Source organism: Fukomys damarensis, unplaced genomic scaffold (assembly GCF_012274545.1).
Source record: "Fukomys damarensis isolate Sample0158 unplaced genomic scaffold, DMR_v1.0_HiC HiC_scaffold_39, whole genome shotgun sequence".
Classification (NCBI taxonomy): domain Eukaryota; kingdom Metazoa; phylum Chordata; class Mammalia; order Rodentia; family Bathyergidae; genus Fukomys; species Fukomys damarensis.
Genome location: NW_022900951.1, coordinates 33,697,379 through 33,712,855, shown reverse-complemented (window position 1 = coordinate 33,712,855; position 15,477 = coordinate 33,697,379). Strand labels below are relative to the sequence as shown.

Below are 15,477 nucleotides of genomic sequence, written 5' to 3'. Positions count from 1 at the left end.
GGCTACTACAGTCAGCTGTGTTGTCTCACTTCACTGCTATTACATTTATCTCTCAGTTTGGGGAGCTATCCATGCAACAGATCTTGGACACTCTGAGGACTCATCCTGAAGAAACAAGCTTGCTGCTGCCCTACACATGTGCGGGTCTTCCTTTACTGCATCCCTCTGAATAAACAGTTCTAATTGTGACCTATTATTACTATGTGAGCTTGACTGTTTAGCTAAACTCAAGACCATAACTGGCCATCAGAGAGTGGCATTGCAACTCCTTCCCACTGTACCCCAAAGTGTTTCACATGAAGAAGTTAGGGAGATGTGGACTTCTTGAACCCTGGGGAACAGTAGCCATTTTCACCTTCAAGCTGGGCTTGCTGGCTTCCACAATTCTGGAAGGTTGAGGCAAGAGAATCACAAGTTTAAGCTCAGCCTACGCAACTTACAGAGACACTGTCTCAAAATCTTTAAAAAGGGCCAGGGATGTAGCTCAGTGCAAAGGCCTCAGGTTCAAGCCAAATAAATAAATAAATAAATAAGAAAACTTCAATATCAGAGCAGCACCCAACATGGAAGTGGGCAAAGGTTCAAGTGGGAGTGAGTCAGATTGCTCCTAGTGTTCACACTCCTCACTCCTAATCCTGGTCTGTTAAATGACTCCCTGAAGTGGCTAATCAGTTTCTTTGAAAGTGGCAGGTCAGTTTCCTGCTCTTGGTACGCCTGTTAGGGCTGTGGAGGTCATAACTTCATTGAGTTTCACACTACCTAAGAATAACAATGAGGGTTCTACAGTTTGGATATGAATTGTCCTCAAAGGTCTATTGTGTTGAGAGCTTGTTTTCCAGCTGATGGTGCTATGGGAGGAAGTGAAATTTTAGGAGGTGGGGATCACTGTGTTTGGAAGTCAAATGACTGGGGCCCATCATAGTCCTCTCTTTGCTTTCTGGCCAACAAGAAGTATGCAGCTTCCTCTACCATATGCTTGCACCAAGATGTACCGTGCTGCCATAGGCCTAATGCAACAGGGTCAAGCAACCATGGACCGAAACCTCTGACACCATGAGCCAAAATAAACTCTTTCCTCCTTCAAGTTGTTTATCTTAGGTAGTTTGTCATAGCAATACAGAGTTGACTAACACAGAAGTTCTACTTATAGACACAGTACTAATATGAAATGAGTTCTGGAAGTCAGCTTGGGCATCTAGGAAGCCACCTCCAATAAAGGGGAAAATCAGCATAAGAGAAAAAGGAGCAGAACACACATTGGTAAGCTCCTGGCAAAGTTAACTCAGCCAAGCACAACAGCGTGGCCTGGGAAGGGAAGAGCCACAGTGACATTCTACCACACTGTGTTCTCAACCTATATTTTGTTATATTTTCCCCTTCTTATATATGCTTATCTGCTTCTGTCTTTACTGCCATGTATGATGTACAATAATGGATTTATGAGACAGCAAGACAGTTTGGTATAGTCTCAGAAATCTTGCTACAAAGAAACTGATATACCTTGATAAAGGATCTATTTTAAAGAAGTATTTAATCCATATTACAGGTCACTGCTTTAAAATGCACTGTAGAATCATTTTATGTAATAGCTACATACAGACAGAGAGTGAGGTTCAACAATGAATGCTTTGAATTTGGTGAAATTCCTGCATTTAGAATTTCATTGGACTTCCAGGCCACATTACACATTTGGAAGATGATACCACCACAGGGGAAACCATCTAGCCTCCATTCACCCTGTACACAGTACAAGTACTTTCAAAAATGCTCCTCCAGAGACCCTTTACCTGAGCTCTCTACCTTGGATATACTCACCTCATGGCGGAACACAAACCCTGAAATGCCAGCTACAAGCTCAGCCAGGAACACCAGGGACAGGAACATGGCATACTGAAAAGCAAGTCAGATGTCAGAATTAAGAAGAGACCTTTTTTAAAGGTGAGCTACTTCTTGCCAGAAGGAATTAGACAAGTTCTCATGCTCCTTAGACAAAGTTTAGAAAAAGTTTTAAAGGGCTCTTCTCCAGATTTACCCAGATAAGCCTCAGAAGAGGACTGAGTCTGTTTAATCTGTGTTAGCATTTGGGGGTACACATGTTGAGGAAGGGTCATCAGCAACAAGCAATGTGCCTGTCAGCTCAGTTCAACCAAGAGAAACATGGGATGGCCATTTACAACAAGGGTGTATATCTAACAGCACAATCTTTGAGCTAGGAAAAGCAAAAACTGATCTAGAGGTCACAGAACACAGTTCTATCTTATCAGAGAGTCTTTCCACCTTCTTCATGATGGACCATCTACATCTGTGAGTCCTACCCCCACAGCTTGTTTTGCCTCATTTCCATGGGCCTCAGGTCTGCCTGTTTCTAATTTCCACTTGTTAGTGTTGGTTCGGCCTATAACAGATATAAGAACGCAATCTCTCTACTACACAAGTCCTTCACATGTGTGCATGCAGCCAAGATGGTAACCTGCTGGTTCTCTGTATTCAGGCAAAATCCCCCACTTTACTTGACCGCTTCTCATATGAAATGGCTACGAAACCACCTCACTTGGAAACACACTCCCCCCACCTCGACCCAAAGACCAGACTGTGCATAGGAGGCAGCAGCTCTTCGATATGCTGGTCAGCCCTGAATACAGTATCCTCAGCAGCTTCTTGTGGGGCTATTCACTTCTCTACACTGGACAGTGCATGGAATTTGTAGCCTTTCAAAAATCAAATACTGTATGCTATACTGCTAACAAAACTTACAGGCATCTAAAGCCTTTAGTGCTTTGCATCTACTGCTGCCTGTATTTCCCAAGGTGACTGTGTATGTGTGTGTGCATGCACAAGTTCAGGGATATCACATGGTACTGAGGAGGTATCGAGGGTTTCCATTTCTGTGACTTTGAAAAGTACATAAAAGGAAGGAGAATTCATTCCTTACCAACAAGGCATACATCTTACAATCTGCTTATTCTCATCTCAAAATGAGATACAACAGTTCTGAATACTTACAATGGCTTTAAACAATGCTATGGAATTTGGATGGACTGCACATGGTCACCACATTACTTATCTGTAAAGTATACATATGTGCACAGAATCATAAATTATTTTTCTTCACTATTGGCATATATATGAAAAGAAGGAAATATCATCTTAAAATATCAATTTCTTTCTAAATATTAACAAAATTCTCTACAAACAGCACAGTCACTAAAATATGAAACATGCAGTCATGATGTACTGTGTATACAAATTCTCTGTCGCTCAACTTCATACAAAATGTAATTAGAAACATACATTACTTTGAGGAGAATTTTACATCTGGCTTAGAATCCAACAGAAAGTTGGAAAGTGGGAAGGTCACTGTCAGGAGGCAGGTAGGAGAAAGGATATTTTTCTCCGTGTTCAGAAGACCTCCTAGGACTAACTCTTTTTCACATTTTTTTTTCAGTACCAGGAACTGAACTCAGGACCTTACGTTTGCCAGGCGGGCACAGTGCCACTGAGCTACATCCCCAGCCCTTCCTAGGACTAACTCTTAAGCAAGAGGCAGCCTCTTAGGACCTCCATAAAGCAAAAGTAGTTATTGTCAGTGGTTTTGCAATTGCTGAGGTTAAATGATGACCATAAGATTCTAGACTGACAATCAAGTGACTTCTGTCTCACCAACCGGATCAGAAGTTTTCTGTGTCTAACAGGTCCTTTGCCTCCAGGAACTTCCAGAGAATAGCTACTTTATCTACAGAAGGCCGTGGCCAAAACTCTTCTATTTGGAAGAGTTTGTACTGCATATAGGTGGTAGGGCTTAGAGTTTCTTTTCCAAATGAAAACACAGGGGTAGAAACAGTTCAAAATTTGGAAAGAGACATACATGGGTTCAAATCCCAGCCATCCACACATTAGCTGTGAACTTGGGCAGCTTATGTAACCTCCTTCTGTTATGTAATATGAAAATACAACCTATGCTTCATAGTGATGATGAGGAACTAAAGTAATATGCACAAAGAGCACGTGGCACATGACAGGAAATAGATTTTATTTTCAAAGACCAAAATCCAAAAAAAACTTCTCTAGTCTGCAAAAGGCTCACCTGCCAGTGAACTCTTAATTGTTAGAAGAAACAGCAGCGTAGTATGAAATCTTCTCCAGAATAAGCCAGAGATAACAGTTCCATCACTTTCATACACGCCATTTATAAAGTTATACTCAGATACAGGGAAGTTCTTCCTCAAACGCAAATGTAGTTAGAACATGAAAATGCCCCTTTCAGTTATAGTATTTGGACTGGAAGAAACCTTGGTGGTTTGCTCCAATATGATTCTTTCATAACTGGGGACAAAGGTCTGGAAAGGCTACATTCTTGCCACTAAAGACATAAGCCTGTTAGTACTGAAGCAGTGAGGTCTGATCATCAGGTTTCCTCTCTTGTTTGGAAAGATGGTTTTCTAGCAGTCTTTCCTTTCTATGCCTTTAAAGATAATTCTCTTTTTTATCAAACAAAATTCTTAACTAGGTATAAAATAGAATTGCCTGAAGGACTCTTACCAGCAGAGATCCTATTTCAGGTGGCTGGAAGAAGGACCTGGCAAAGATGTTTTCAAAAAGTTGCCCAGGTGATTTAAACATCCATTCAGAGTTGAGGACCACCATGCTAGGTAGGCCAAAAGTAACTCTAGTGCTCATGAGAAACACTAGAAAATAGATCCAGTGTGCTAGGAAAAAATGTCAGGGGACAGCATCAGAATTGTCTCAATATGCCTCATAATGATTTTCCACAAACCTGGAAGAACTGGTGGAGGCCAAAAAATTAGTTTCCTGCATGGTCTGTACAAAAGAAGGCAGCCAAGTCATGTACCACACTGATGAGGGTGACAACAAAGACACTGCCTGGCTAACACTTTGGGACTTCTGTGCCTTTGGAGTGAATTACTTTCGTGTGCAAAAGTGTCAACAGGTGGCATTACATGTTATTACAACTTAGGACTCAACATGGACAGGCAACAAAGCCCCATTGGAATCTCTGTTTCTCCCTTTCTAAAATAACCCATTTTTTAAATAAAGTTTTCCTTTGAGGAGAGAGGTCCTTAGTAATTTTTATCCATAAAATCTTTCAACATTAATCTTCATCAATGGAGAGCACAGTAAAAAGGAAATTAAGTAACTCGTCTAACAAAAAGTCAAAAATCATGCTAATGGCCTTTTAATCATCTACCCTCACCCTTTGACACGTATCATTGCTTTGTCTGTCCTACCAGAGGACAGGCATCTAACAATAGTCCTGGTAGCTAATACATGGCCGTGCATCAGCCCTCTGAGTAGGGTCTTCTGGCTTAGCTCAGCTCCCACAGCACTGAGACAGGGTACATGGGTTTTATGAAGAACATGCAAATGTGTCCATGCATGGCCGGGCTCAAGAGGCAGGAAGAATTTCTCCAAGGGAACTTAGAGATGAAAGACTAAAGCTGCATGTCACATGTTTGAGCACATCGCCAAGCTAGAGTTCAAAACTGGGTCAGGGCAACTTGCCAGGAGGACATCAATGGTCTATTAGAACCTCCGGCCAGTGCTTTGTCATCATTTACCTCAAGAAATTGAGACTCGATTTATTCTGCCAGGCCATCACAGGGGCTGCTTACCCGACTGGGTGGATTATTGGGTTAGCTAGATAACAATCTGGGCTAAAATTAGAATCAATGAATATTAAGGTCTTGTTTGTGGCTTCAAGAAGGGCTATTTCATCACATTGTGATTTAGACTTTTACAAAAAAATGACAGAGAAGGCAGTATTATGCACTATGCATTATTATGCAATGACCTACTCACCAGTTTCAGCATCCATGGGCTCCCACGGCATGTAGCAAAGCATCCAAATAAGCCAAAAACGACAATAGTGGTGCCAGTTCCAATAAGCACGTAGGGAGCATTGGTGGAGTTCTCAGCAATGAGGGAGATATAGGTGCCCAGAGTAAGTTTTCCCCAGACTCCAACAGCCAACAGGATCACTCCAGTGATCTATAAAGGGAAAGAGAGAGTATGAAGCCACTGGTGAGACATAAGAACCAACACAGAGAAATGTGACCAAATGGGAAGAATCAAATTTCCATGAGCAAGGTGGTACCTACTAGAGGATTCCCTGAGCAGTGGGAAACGTTGGAGATCATTAACTAAAGCCATCACACAATAAAGACACTTTGATTTTGTACAATTAGATGTATCCCTTACACAATCCCATATGCAACTGTGTTTAACTGCAAGTCAAGCCAACAATAAGGAACATAAAAACTGCTTTAAAAATGCATAGTAAGACAGATATGAGAGCCTTGCCCTATCTGCCTTCTGACACTAAGTTGGGTACAACTCCAGGAATGATGGTGGCCACCCTCTTTGAAGGCAAGTGTATATAATTTTGGACTTTCTATATGATGTTTTAAGAGCAAGGTGATTCTCTGTGACCACTAGCACCAAAATCTCTATAAAAGTAAAGTATTCCAAATATTTTTGAATCCTTATTGATGTGCTGTTTTATTTGCAATACTCTATTTAATATAAAACAACAGAAGAATCTCAGTAGTTCCTGGAATTAGCTGTAATGCAATTTGTCCAAGCCCACTGATCAGTCCAAAGAAAATCCATACAGCATATCTAACCTGTAGAACCTGGCTTCAGTCAGGTCCTTACTTCAGAGGACAGACTCAGGGCTTCACGCTATGCCTTAGTCTTCATTCCCTGCAGGCCACAGGCTTCAGTAACTTTGGCTGCTAAAGTCACAGATTGCTTTGTGTCCCTAACCATTCCACCAGCTGAAGGATATATCCTTCAGTTCACCAACTGCTTGGGAACATTCAAATTGACAGTCTTCTAAGGCATCATTGTATGGTGCTTGAAAGAAACTTATGTTTTGGAGGAAGTCCGTCCCCAGTTTTGCCCCATCCAATAGCCCAACATTCGATACCAAGGGCCACAGATCCTACCTAGACCACTCAAGTGAGCATGACCTTGCCAAGGTTTCCTCTGTCAATCAACATGCTGTTCTTTAAAACACCATCAAATACATGCTGCACTATGAACCAAATGGCCTGGCCAGTTGAAAATGCCTTGGCCTCTCTCCTTTATACTCTGAAAATAGTTTCTGTAGTTTGGAACCATCAAACCCCACTATTAACTTGTTGCTCTGTTCAGGAAGACTGGGATGTGTACCTTTTCCCACATCAGGTAAGCATGAATTCTACCTACCTGGGTGCAAAAGTCAGCAAAAAAACAACAAAGGCCACCCCCCTCCCATAGTCTCTGTCTTACAGAACTGTCGTCACTGTGAATAACAAAATTAAATTTAAATTAGAAAAGTTTTGAGGAACTGTTCTACTTTTATTAGACAAAAGTAAACAATTGTGATACAGTCTTAGGGAGAAAGTGTTTGACACTAACATTTGGGAGAAAATAGCTCAGCAGAGAGTGCTGCCAAAAGGGATAGCCTAGGGTATTGAAGAAAACCAGAACAGATGTTACCAAGAATTTCAAGTCCTCTGCTGACACCTGGTGGCTACTAAGAAAAAAGTACTTTGAGCAGCCTCTTCTGCCATACTCCTCCGGACGGAAGCATAAGATGCTTTTTACCCACTAGAATTAAAATGCAAGAATCAATTCTGAAATCACTCAAGGTAAGAATACAATGAAGGCTATGTAGAAAAGGACAGAGTTATCTCTTATCACTTAGTGCTTAGCACAGTTCAGTAAATGCTCACTATTCTTGGATTTAAAAAACACATTTCCTCTCCCTGGGTCTTAGTGCTTATATTTTATAAAACAGAGCCTATCGAATGCCAAATACTTATAAAACATCTACACCAGATAATTACTGTGACGTCATTTAAGATGAACACAAAAAGAAACTTTACCTGCACTTTCCAATCGAGAATTTTAAGTATAGATCTGTGACTATCACAATGTGAATGTTTTGAAAAAAATTCATTTAAGCAAGTTTAGGGTAAATACGGGCCTCATCTAGAGACTTCTGACTTCACAGGATTGCTCCCAAAGATTCAGTATCACTGCAGAATGTACAGAGTATACTACATGCTACCATTGTCAGTTACTGTTAGAATTGCTTTCATGAAAATGCATACTACTGATCAATTACAAGAGTCGGATACTCTCTTAACATTTCTGACTCGTGATTTCATGAAATGCGGCTAATACCATAACAAATCTTATATGCCATGGGTCAAAGTTAACACAAATTCTGATGTTTAAGTTTAACAGTATTATGGAGATTTTCTCCTTTCAAAAAATAATTTATTCCAAAGTAACCTTTGCTCTTTATGTGAGGCAATATATAAAGCTGGTCGTCATGTAAAGTACAAAGGCTACAATACTATTTTTTTTAATCATATAATATAAATCACATTTATTATATTATTGGGAAAAGATTTTTTGTGGATTTCAGTGGTGCCTTTTAATGTTTACTAGTAAATGCAAACAAGCACAATACTGTAGCCATCATGTTGCACAGGAGAAAAAGCTTAATATTCTGGTAAGGCAGTCAGCCTTAAAAAGACTCGTTCTCTCAATAATGTGGGGGCTGAGTTACATAGGCTCCTTTCAACACCAGTGTGGCTAGGAATCTAAGAATAAGCCTCATAGAAAAAGCCTTTTCTAATGCTGCTACTGTCACAAACACTCCTGAAAGAGAAGCTCTGTGTTTGGAAGCCCCAACTCCACATAGATACACCCATGTCCCTTTTCTACACATTACACCTAGCCTTTTCAGCTGTGTCTCCCTTGCTGCCCTTCATGTATCCCATAGAATTCCAGGAAAATTGAGCTGTTCTCTGTGCAGTTTCCAGGATTCGATCATAATGATGTAACTTAGAATTCCTATTGTTCCTATCACTTCTTGTCTACAACCTACTCTTAGTACATAGTATACCTACTCCTCCCAGCCTCAAACGTACTCTGCACCATGCCATCGTCCTGCTGTGACCCATGCCCCTCCCATGAACATCCAGGACCATGTCTTTGAAGGCAGAAACTGTGTACTTTGAGCAAAGTCGATGTCCAGTACACGTCTGCTGAATGAATAAAGAGGCAACAGTGGAGTTAAAGAAGAGAAAGAAGTTTTGTGTTAGGCTTTCATCTATTATACCCTCTGAATGTCTCTGACGAGCTCTCGAAATTGGTAAGAATGCCAATCTACCTCATTTAGCAGGCCAGTGATTTGGGGAAATAACAGTGCTAAGGACAAAGAAGAAAAGATTCAATAGACAAGAGAGAAAATGGTTGGGCTGCAGTGTGCCCTTAGGTGAGTGGGGCCATATTTGGTGGTGATAATGATGGTGGACTTGGGTGGATGTTATAAGAAATTTCTAGGTAGTTGAGAGCAATAAACTAAAGGCTAAAGATCCATAAAAATATGATAAAGAAGCACTTTCTTACATTTTTCCTAGTACAAAAATGTTTCTTACCAAGGATAAGAAGTATAAAAGGACAAATGTCATTGTCATCTGTATAATTTTTTCTTGGTTCCTATCAGTAATACTCAAATATACATGCCCCTTTTGCAAATACTGATAGGAGAGCCATTTCTCAAACATTTGCGAGTTCAGAGTAAAAGGGCACAGACAGGTTCCTTTGACATCTATCTTCTAAAACAATTTTGTATATGAGCTCCTTAGAGACCTCAAATTCCTAAACTAATCATCATCCTAGGTTACCTTTTTCTCCTGGCAGTTTTGTTTCCTTCCCAGAAGGATGGATTAACAAACAGCCAAGGCTGTGGTTTGAGAAAGAGTCAGATCAGAGGTCAGCAATAAACCACAGAAGTAGTCTGGTAAAGGACTACCACTACCTCACATGCTCCCAAATCACCACAAACCAGGAGGGCAGGGCCAGCACTCCAGTAGCAACCACTAGGCTGAGGCTCTCCATCTCTTCCTTGCTCCCAAATGTCATTTCCTGTGTGTTTACACCACAGCTCAAAAAGTATAGTTAGCAGAGTACCACCAGCTACTACTAATTTAGGCTTGGTGACGAAGCTGAGTAAAACCATAATTGTCGCATTAGAAAAGTTAGAACTAGAAAAGCTATTGTGTAATATTACATATGACCAAATTATACCAAAAGAAAACCATGGAGAGGTTTGGCCATATGTCAAGGGCTTTCCAAAAGGCTCTGGAAGAGACTTACCAGGGTTCATTTTAATCCTAATGTGGGTATTTGAAGACGAGACAGAAGTCAGAAATGATTCCCCTTATTCCTACTAGGTCCTCTTGGCTAATGCTGCCAACCTTGTAGTATCTTGATCCTCAAAGTGATGCCAGGGCTAGCGGGCTAAACAAGTCAAAGACATGTGACTTTCTCTCACCCCTTTTTCACATACAGAGCACAGATGCTCTCATTAAACTACTTCAGCTGCACTCCTGCTGACCAAGGTTGGATCTGATGGGGAAAAATCCATACTTCCTTTCTCAAAATCCATACCTGATTTGTGAGCCCCATGTTCTAAATGAACATGTGTGTTGTTTTAATGATGACACGAGTTCTTATTTTTGGTATCATTCAAAAAAAGAAAAATGTCACCAGCAAGAGAAAATTAAATTATAGAGGCATAAGCTACCTGGAAAGACACCTTTCTAAGAAGCTGTTTGGGAAATAAATCACTGCATCTTAAAAAAAAAAAGAAAGAAACACAGAAGAGACAGTAGGCAGAAATCAGCTAAATTGCATTTGGGGTGAAATCCACAATTCAATCATCCCAGAGGTTCACAGGGCAATTCATTCTGAGACTACACACAGAGGAATTGTGAAACATTCTTCTCCTACTCCAGATGAGTCCACAGCTCAGAGAAAAATGCATGACACAGAAACTTCACACAAATCATCAATCAATAGAATACCGATCTCTCAGATGTCAGATTTTAAGAAGAAAAGTAGCCAGCAAACTATTCTTTTAGCTAATTCTTAGGTGGGTATGTATCTGAGGGGACCATAAGGAAGGGTTGAATCTTTGCACTGTATTGGGAAGCTGATTTTGCAGAGGTAGAGAAAGCAACCAGAGAGGCAAAGAAACCGGCACTTTCCATTATGTTCTTCTCCTTAAGAAGTAACAGTGTGGATCCATTATATTAAAAATGCAATTTTTATTATGAGGTGTGCATATATTTAATGTTTTTAAATGGACTACCACAACTTACCAGGGTTTTTCACTAGGTTTAAGAGCCTACTCCAGACGGACAAGGGACTCAATATATAAAATGTATGGGAACATTAGATCTCTGGGCTGGGGTTTAGGAGACCAGGATTTACAGCTCTTTCATGAGTTGTGTGACTTTGAATAGATCACCTAAACTTTGAGTTTCACTCACAAGATCAGGAAGTGGAAAAACCTGATTTTCAGTGTTGCATCCCATCTCCAACATTCTGATACAACAGATTTGAATCTCAAGCTGACACACTTATTCACTCTGCAATCAATTTGTAGATGTGCCTTTATGTAAAAAGCAAAGGAAAGCTTATAGGGCTCTCCTTGTGACTTGTAAACCATCAGAAGTGGGGGTGGGAAAGTCATCTCATTTCTATACTTGAAGTTCATTCTTTTGCCAGCTTTCTGAGGTGGCATCAGGCTCCCAGTAAGAGGAGGAAGGAAGAATACCTAGAGTCATGCGTTTTTTACATAGACACACAAAAATTCAGAAGCTTAATGGCACAAAGTTTCCCTTTTTACATGAAAATGACTTATTATCTAAGCAGTAATAAAATACATGCTTTGAGAGGTTTCTTTCTAGGCAAGCAATTGGCCAACTCAGTCCTTTTGCTCTAACATTTTTGTGTCTGTGTGCACACATGGCTGCATGTGTGTTTAAGAAAGTTCACGTCACATGGCTGAGAGGTTAGTGGCATCATTACAAAGGGAGAAGGAAGCTGAGAAGAGGAAGACATATGAGATCTTTAAAAATGCTAATTTGTTCAAACCGAGTTTGAGAACAACAGGAGATCCAGAGACCATCTGTTCCAGGACGTGTTTTTTGTGGGGTTAGAAGTGACCAAAGGCCACACAGGTAGTATGTTCTGAAGGTAGTTGTAGGAATGGGGCTGGAGTTCAGGAGGGAGTCAGAGAGCCACTGAAGCCAGAAGTAGAAGCCGAGGGAACAAAGTGTCTCAGGAAACTGAAACAGATGAGAAGGTTGAGGGCTAACGCTTGAAGAAGACCATCACCAGAACACAAAAGGTCATTGCTGGAAGACAGGCAGCAGTGAAGAGACACAGATCATAGTAGACAAGTCTATGAAGGTAGTTGCTGATAGGATAAGGAGACATAGGAGAAAGGGACCTTTTTCTCCGTTAAAGATTTATGGGGAACCACACAACAGAATAGTTTATTAACTCTGGGGATACTCATATATGGATACTTTTTACTTACACACACAGGAAGCCCAACTAAGATTAAATCTTGCATTTAAATATTTAATTCATCAACTTATGAACAAATTTCATTCTGGGAGAATTGTTCATAAGTTGGATTTTGTTTGTAAACCAACAGTGAGTCTTGTACCATACACCTGTGAAAGTTCACAACTTGAATGTTGGTAAGTCGGGGACTTACTGTATTATTGTATCCTATAGCCAACTCATGGACTTCAACTTTTAGGAACTAGGTCATGAGGCTAGAGTAATTTGTTAGAAATTCTAGCTTCACTTAGACTTTATCAGTGATCATAGGCAGGGTCTGAAGTATAGATTGTCTAACAGACTACACATGCTTTTTGAAGCCACAAAAAAGGCTTTGAAGGGGACCATGAAAAGTCAGAAATTCCAACTGTCTGTGGTTCCAGTGAATCATTTCACAGGAGGAAGTTCCAGGCATGCTTTAAGTCCAGCAAACAAAGCTTCCTTCTCCCAGTAATATTTTAAGTTGCAACCTCCAGCTTAAGCTATTGCCTGTCTATGCCTTCTAGTGATACAGCCCTTTACATTACTTTGAACTACCCACTGGTCCACTGAACAGTCAAGTGGAGCCAAGATCAAGCTAACTGTTAGTTAGGATGACAAACACCTTTACCAAGGGCTTGTACTAACTGAACTCAGCATTCAGCCTGGAGGAGTCTAGCTAGAAACATGAGGCAGGGAGTTAAGGGTAGCTTATTCAGAGCCCCATGGCAATGCTTTTTGATTATGAGTACTGTTGAGTTCTTGAAAATATTTAAGACAGGACTTAGGTTGCTAATAGGGAGTGTCTTTCTCCAACTTCAACTGTTTAAGAGCAAATGAAACAAAAAAAAAATAAGCAAACCAGATTGTAAAACTGTCTGGATATAGTTCACACCTTTAGTTTCATGGTAACCCAGATATATAAATAGGCATCATGTAGGAGAATGCCTATTAAGAATTGAGGCCAGCAAAGCTACTTACCAGGAGATTTATATACTTAGAAATCAGGACCAGCTGTAGTGGCTAAAGTGAAAGAAGCTTAACATTTGGGGGATTCCCTCTACACCACACCTCCTCCATGAAACCTTTAAGTTGACCTCACTTGCATTTAAAATCTGTTGGTGCAGTTTAACACACACAGAGGCCATGTGAGTGCCCGGAGTACGAAGACTCTTAGCACCTTTGGCAGATAGTCAACTACCACTGAAGGAACAGCTGCAGAGAGAAACTGCTTCTAGTTTCCATTCTTCAGGGGATCAACACAGAAAAGATGGGTCAAATCCCACATGATAAGGAAAGATACTTCTTAAAAAGATAAGGTTGAAATAAGCTTACACAGAAGAAGTACAGCCACATAATGCATGTTGAAAGTTCCCACTGACCACACGTTTATCCTATCCTATATTGTTAATTGTGGACACGGCCAAGACTTTTTAGAGACACGCAGAAAAGAATAAAGTTCTTTATCTTCTTCATATCTAACGAAGCCTCAGCCACATCCTGTGACTGGCTTTTCTAAGACATGCTGTTCAAACATTCTATCCTAATATCTACTTCAGTGAAATCACTGTTTGTCTGATTATAAGTTTGAATTTTAAATTTGAAAACCAGTCACTGTGCCTATAGAAAGTTTAGCATCCCTCTAGAGCTCATGGTGGAAGCTTGATAAATACAGAATGAATCTTAGCAATGAGCTGTTCTTTAAATTCAGCTCTCTCATGCTGGCTGTGTCCTCAGGTTTTACAGGATGGGAATAAACTAGATAAAACAATCTGAACAATTACTCCATAAATGTGCATGTAAATGCCCATCTGTGACAGAGCAGCACGTATGTCTCTCATAACTGTCACTGAACAGGTGTTCCAATGTTTTCAAAGGGATAATTTTATTTGCATAGTTTCCCTATAGGATTATCATCTTCTAAATACCAAAAATAAAACCATCATCCTAATATATACATTATACATATACACATCAACAGGAAGTAGCTAGAAAGCAAATGGTGAAGGGGTCACTGGATTCCCAGTTTTCTGTGACTATTTGTTAGTGATGGGGCAGGTGGTTTGGGAAACTCATGCCTCCTTACAGGTGAAACTGGAGCTGATAACATATTACTTCAAAACAGGACCTACAATTAAATGAGGAAAAACCAGAGAAAGAAAGCACACACGCAGTATTTAGAGCAAGGATCTCACATAAAAAATGTAGTCAGGCTCTGCTTTTTGGTGGTACTAACTTTCTCCAGAGGCAATTTGAAGTAAAAGCCAATTTTTAAAAAACATTTCTCTCAGTGATTTCACTGAATTTCCCTTCAACACTCACATACCCACTCTTTACACATGGGTGATACAGTCACACACACAGTGTGTGAGTGGCACCAACTGATAGGCTTGTCATCTGAATGGAATAAAAAGGGGAATTAAAAAGGAAGGCTCACGTCCGTTTCTTCAGAAACACTCCAGTATTTACCTTTAACTTGGACATCCATTTCCTGGCTTCCGGTGCAGATTCTTCAGCCTTCTACACAGACCCTTCCGCCTCCTGATTCAGACTTGCACAGGACCATATGGAGGGCTCCAGGCCTTTGACCTCTGACTGGATCCTTCAGACCTCTAGCACGCAGACAGTCCCTTTTGCACTCTTCTACACCTGACTCTGCTTGGGGTCATTGTAAGCCAATCTTGTAACTCCTTATAAACAGTCTTTTTTCTCTCATTGAGTTTACTGGTACTTTTTAGGTATACAGTACAGTTACATTGATCATTGGGATCTTGTACCTTTACATGACAGGTCTTGGTTCTCATTTTTCCCCATACCCCTGCCCTCCCTTCACCCCTTATAAACAATATTTATATATCTTATATTAAATCTGCTTCTTTAGTGAACAGACTGATATGGTCACTATTAAAAATGTTATCTATTATTTCCCCATTTCAAGCAGGAAAATCTATATGTATGGAAACATGTTCTACTCCAAGCTATAGTTTGAATACTTTAAAAGCCAAGATGGGGAAATGGGGAATCTCTCTCTCTCTCTCTCTCTCTCTCTCTCTCTCTCTC

General features: G+C 40.3%; 1 protein-coding gene across 1 annotated transcript in view; it reads right to left on the bottom strand.

Annotated features, from left to right (window-relative positions):
* The window catches only part of Tspan7 (tetraspanin 7), a gene marked incomplete at its 5' end in the record, with an annotated part of 131,826 nt that overhangs the window by 14,615 nt on the left and 101,734 nt on the right, over nt 1-15,477 (bottom strand). The window contains 2 exons of the mRNA XM_010636228.1: nt 1,816-1,890; nt 5,818-6,006. Coding sequence (XP_010634530.1) covers nt 1,816-1,890; nt 5,818-6,006 — 264 coding nt within the window. The remainder of the gene's footprint in view (nt 1-1,815; nt 1,891-5,817; nt 6,007-15,477) is intronic.